The 5,552-nt window shown below is 38.6% G+C and overlaps 1 protein-coding gene across 1 annotated transcript; it reads left to right on the forward strand.

Annotated features, from left to right (window-relative positions):
- Nucleotides 1-1,188: 1,188 nt before the first annotated feature.
- LOC117457855 (zona pellucida sperm-binding protein 3-like) lies at nucleotides 1,189-2,882 on the forward strand. Its single transcript, XM_034098099.1, has 2 exons — nucleotides 1,189-1,738; nucleotides 2,655-2,882. Exons 1-2 carry the CDS (start codon nucleotides 1,262-1,264, stop codon nucleotides 2,811-2,813), a joined length of 636 nt encoding a protein of 211 aa, XP_033953990.1. The 5' UTR covers nucleotides 1,189-1,261; the 3' UTR covers nucleotides 2,814-2,882.
- Nucleotides 2,883-5,552: the final 2,670 nt, after the last annotated feature.

A 5,552-nucleotide genomic window follows, 5' to 3' on the forward strand; every position in this document is an offset into this window, starting at 1 on the left:
GGAAAAACAACTCAGTTATGTATTTTACTTTATAAATGTATTCATAAAATATTGGCCACCTTTGGCTTCCATATGGAAAGGTTCACACTGGAAGAAATTATTCAGGTATAGCAACAAACTAACTAACAAACTAACTAACTAACTAATTAACTAACTGATGTAATACAAATATTGTTTATTTAGTAAAAGATACAATTATAAAGTATTATGAGAAAAATGACTCTTTCCCCTTCACATAATCCAGTTCACCCTCCTAGTAATTCACAGCGTCCTGCAATCCTTGAATGACTTTCATTTCTCAGGTACCGTTGCTATGGTAACCACTCCCCACCCAGACCTTGAAACGGTGCGTGCCTTCAGGCCTCCGACGTGCCGTCATCAAAGATAAACAGAGAACAAGAGAGCAACCTGTGGAGAGAGACAGCCGCAGGATGTCTCATAAAGAAACACACAGCAATGGACATCTTTATAATGAGGCTTAATGTTGTTAATACAACTTCATTTAACCGACACACATCATGAAATCATGAGGGTTTACTAGAGCAACACTTTTTTAATGTTTACCCAAACATTTGGTTGGTTTCCATCTGTGTTCTCCACATCACCTGATGTGGCTGCATTGCATTTCAAATTGCTGAATTAAACAGACTTGGATTTTGCTTATAAGTGTAAAGGAATACAACTATTAGCCTACTATCACAAAAACACAGCTAGAAGATACATGATGGAATTATCTTAAAATATTTCAAACAATACTTTTATCTTGGATTAATTCAGCATGAGATAAAGTTGGAGAATAACCTCAAGAATGAATTACATTCAATTAATTGGATGATTAAAAAAATTAAAATGGTTAGTTGTAGTGCTATTATATTAAAATCCTCTCATGTTTAGTACATACAATCTGTAACCCGTAACATATAATAAAAGGAAATTCAGTATTTTAACCACTTGATTCATTTTTTTCATCAAAGTCTAGAGTTTTGTCTTATCTTATTTTTTATTTTTTTATTTTTTTCACCTAGTAATTGATGAAAAATGATTATGCCTCAGATAAACCTTACAGGCTAAGATACTGCCACTGTGCAAAGCCTCTTTCTGCTCCACACCTCTGTTAATTGCACTTCCTTTCTCCAATTAGTGAGCGTGGTGCAGCTGTGAGATCCACACAAGTGCTCATTAGCCGAGGCCTCCCTCCCTTTGTCTGCTTCAGTGTTCATGCTTAAGAAAGCTGCAGAGGAAATTCTGTGTTTCTAACAAAATGGCTTCCTGGCAGCTTTTGGTGTTTGGCTTTGTTCTTGCCTGTGTCGGGCTTAGTGACGCTAGATTCCTGAGTTTGAGCGGGCCAAACTACTTTGGAGTTGAAGTGGAAATAGAACCAGAACCTGAGAGAGAGCACTCCAGGGAGTCTGTTCAGCACGATGACAGCCTGCAGGCAGAGCAGGTCCAGCCAGGAGAACGAACTCTCTCCTGGAGGTTTCCTAAGGATCCAGTGGAAACGGTGAGAAAGGCCCCTGTGAACTTTTCACCCAGGCAGCCGGTGAACACCAACCGTGTTGCAGTGAGGTGTGGGGAGAGCAGGGTCCAGGTGGAGGTGAGCCAGGACCTGCTGGGCCGGGGCACGCTGATAAAGCCGGAGGAGATCACCCTCGGTGGTTGTTCAGCCACTGAGGTCGACAACTGGGCTCATGTGCTCGCCTTTGAGAGTGAGCTGCACGGCTGTGGCAGCACACTCGTGGTATGACGTTTTTATTCATAAAGTGCATTGATTAGATCCACCTACCAGAGGCAGTTAGAAACTATTGTCAGAGATGGGAAGTAACTAAGTACCTTTACTCAAGTATGTATTTCTACCCCACTACAACCTTTAGTTACTTTACTTTTTGGATTAATAACATGAAATATAATCAACACTTATATTAGACTTTAGTTAAACCTGGAGTAAATTCACAAGCTACCCTGCAGTATACAAAGTCATTAAAACTAGGTGCGATAAGCGCATGAATCCATCAATAATTATAATCAAAACATATGATTTATATTATTCTAAAAAGGCCAATCTACAGAATGAGTACTTTTACTTTTGGTACTTTGAGTAACAGTTTGATGCAAACACTTTAGTACTTTTACTTGTAACAGAGTATTACACTCTGGTACTTCTACTTTGACTCAACTACAAGATCTGAATACTTCTCCCACCTCTGACTAATCTTACCATTAATGCATCATTTTATCCAGTGTATTATGTTCTTAAAGAACAATTCTGCATAGTAAATGTAATAGTAATACTTGTTTAGATAAATAAACCCTTATTTTTGAATTTCTTTTTTCATTATCAAATAAACTAACTACATTAAAATCTCGACTTCTTGTCGTCGCTGCTAAGCTAAAGGCGGCTAATGTTTGGCGTGTTTACTTTAAGTAGTCTCATTTAGTCACAGTAGTTACTGACGTGTTTTTATGTCGTAGAACAAACATGAACGTTTGTTAGCTTGTGTTACCACTGACCTTGCCATGCTTTTGTATGTTTACTTATACTTTGAATGCAGGAATTTGACTACCAACAGAGTATTAAGTATATATGAATACCTCTTCCACCACTATATTACACTTTCAGCCATGAAATATGAGCCATTGTTCCCTTTCTTCTCTAGATGACAGAGAATTCCTTCATTTATGCTTTTGCACTGGTCTACAACCCCAAAGTGTCTGGCAGGAGTCCCATCATGAGGAGGCAGAGCGCTGTCATTGGAGTGGAGTGCCACTACCCGAGATGGGCTGAGAGCTGGACCGACCTGCAGAAACCCACTTGAATTTACTTTTTAAAAAAGAGAAAGTTTTATGTTTAATATTAAAGCACAATAAAAGTTGTAATTTCTAAACACACTGGTTCTTTCCTGACTCAGGCCATAAACTAAAGGAGACACAAACGCATGACTGAATTTCCTGATGGGTCGAAAAGAAAATGGTACAACACCTTATGTGTTCAGCACTCGACTATGTGGCACAATATCAGGGCAGATGAGTGCCTGTCAGCTAGCTGTGTCTTTTGTTAACCCTAAATGTACAAGTATGAATCCACCTTTACTTTATTTAAAACGTGTTTTTTCTCTTTAGGATTAGCCCATACAAAATGCATTGTTTGCTGAAGCTGCCCCACTTATTGATGAATATCACATCGTAATGTCAATTTGTATATGGTTAAACTAGCCCCTGGTTTACACGGATGGGACATTGTTGGAATTGCTTATTGTTTCACAAAATGGAAGAATGGGCAACCCATTTTCAGCAACTATTGTTAAAAATCACAAGTCTCCTCTCTACCTGCATCACCAGGCTGTCAAGATAGACCACTCCCCTACCCAAGCCTGTATAACCCCGCCCTTTCAGGCCTGTCACTCCTTTCTTTCCCTCCAAAAATGGCAGGCAGAACAAAGGAAAGGACTGAGTTTTCACATGGACTTTACACCTGTTTGTACCTTGAATATTTGATATAAAATATTTAGATTTCAGAATAAACAGATTATTTTTGTTACTTGTTTTGCTAGATCCCAAATTATGTTTTCCTCTGTGAGGAAAAGGCAGCAATTTATTTCTGTGGATGCATTCATGATGTAACTGCATGACAGATTATGTTGTTGTCCTAAACCTGACCTGTAATATGTTATTATAGGAAAAAAATCATCTATCTGCATCCGTCTTTTATCATCCACCATTCATCTACCAGCCTTCACTGTATTAACATGTTAGACAGCCTTTGGATCCAGTGTTTTAATATGCACACCACCTCGGATGTTCAGTGAACCACACCGCCATCATCCATAGTTTTTTTCATTTCACAAATTCATACCAGGCTTCTGTCGTGTAGGGTGAGCCATTTTTCATAGGAATGAATGGGGTACCATCTTTGAACAAGGTATCCTATTCTCTATAATAAATCAATCGACGTGATGCTTATCCATTAATACTTGATCATCTGTCTCACTTTTTCACTCATTTGTATACAATGGACACATACGAGTCAAATGTCAGTCTGAATATTTGAAGTGTGAGGCAAACGGCAAGTCAGTCCTGTTTTCAGGCTAAGATTGCAATCTAAATGTGTAGAATTGGAAAAGGCGTTCCTTTGGCACCTCCAGATGTACTTTCAGAACAGACACTGTGGCGCTTTTATCAATACAAAAAACCCTGTTTCAATTCATTCTACCATACCACACAAAAAGTCATGCTTAGGAGTGCTCCAGGAGTTCAGACCTTATCAAACCATCCCTGGGAAATCTCTTCCATGCTGAAGCCCATGTTGTTGACAAAACTTGTCACGACAACACACAGCAGTTTTCCTCTGTTTGAGATGTTCCTTGAAACCTACACTGAATCATTGGGTTTGGTTTAATTTGTAGAGCTGCTCAGAACATCCCTTTTGATGAATTAATCATACAATTGGAATGGTGTGCTGTCACCTTGGAGCTGCAGCTTTTTCCAGCGACCTCACAATTACATCCTTCATCAGCATCTTGAATAAAAGCGTGCTTGAGCTTTCCGTATCGATTTTAAACAAACAATGGGTTACATTTTGATTTGATGATCATCTAAACATGCATTTGACTGAGCAATAAGATCCGTGCAAAGCAACATCTGTTGAGCGTGTGTTTATGTGTCTTTCATCTCACCCATGGGTCTTCACCAACCTCACTGTTGGAGGAGGGGGAGGCTTGTGCTCAGAAATGTCCGGTTTCTGGACTCTTTTCATATATGTGTGGATTTCACAGAAAATCCTGCCACTATGAATGAGGTATTTTAGCATCTTATCACCTGAGAAGTATGTTTTATTCAATGTTTCTAATGATTAATGCACAAGAAATAAATAACTTTGATCATCATATTTTGCTCTGAATGATCAACTGTGTTTTAAAAATGTTGGTTTGTTGATATATACAAAATAAGGCTTGAGTTGATGTCTAAATTCTCAGAAGTCCTAGAACATGCAATTCATTTATATTTGTCAGATACCATTACAGGATAGTTTTGGTATGATGTTAAAGAGGTCCTATTTGCTTTTTTTTTTTTTCCTTTCCTGTAGTCTGTAGATAATATAAGTTGTGGTGCTTGTACTGTAAATGGTCTGCCAAGGCTAAAATCCCAACGTTCTCTCCAGAGGGAGTTTCTCTCTCCCCCCTCCCCCCCCCTGCCTGGCCCATGCTAATCCCTTCAACCAAGTTTATGGAAAATCTAAAATCTATAAAAGATTTTTTTTAAAGTAGCCTGTTGTTTCATGAAATAAGTCAACATGACGTAGTTAGCAATTGACTTATAAGGGATGATGGTATTGTTAGAGTACCAGGCAGACAAATTACATTTGTTTTTATTTGCACAGTATCGCTGCTACTCTGCCTAATTTAGAGTGCTATTTCAGAATGGGTTAGGTGTTAAAAAAAATCCCAGTGAAGCAAAGTCCCAATTGTTTGTAGGAATGGTAAAAGTCAAAGCCATGTGGTTTCACTGTGGGCGTTACTTTGTTTTGTGGCTTTTGAAAAACTCAATTGTGACTGTGC

This window comes from Pseudochaenichthys georgianus, chromosome 13 (assembly GCF_902827115.2).
Source record: "Pseudochaenichthys georgianus chromosome 13, fPseGeo1.2, whole genome shotgun sequence".
NCBI classification, from domain to species: domain Eukaryota; kingdom Metazoa; phylum Chordata; class Actinopteri; order Perciformes; family Channichthyidae; genus Pseudochaenichthys; species Pseudochaenichthys georgianus.

Coding starts and splice junctions, on each gene's coding strand:
- LOC117457855 (XM_034098099.1), top strand. CDS start 1,262: ATGGCTTCCTGGCAGCTTTTGGTGTTTGGCTTTGTTCTTGCCTGTGTC. Junction 1,739..2,654: donor GCTGTGGCAGCACACTCGTG/GTATGACGTTTT, acceptor TTTCTTCTCTAG/ATGACAGAGAATTCCTTCAT.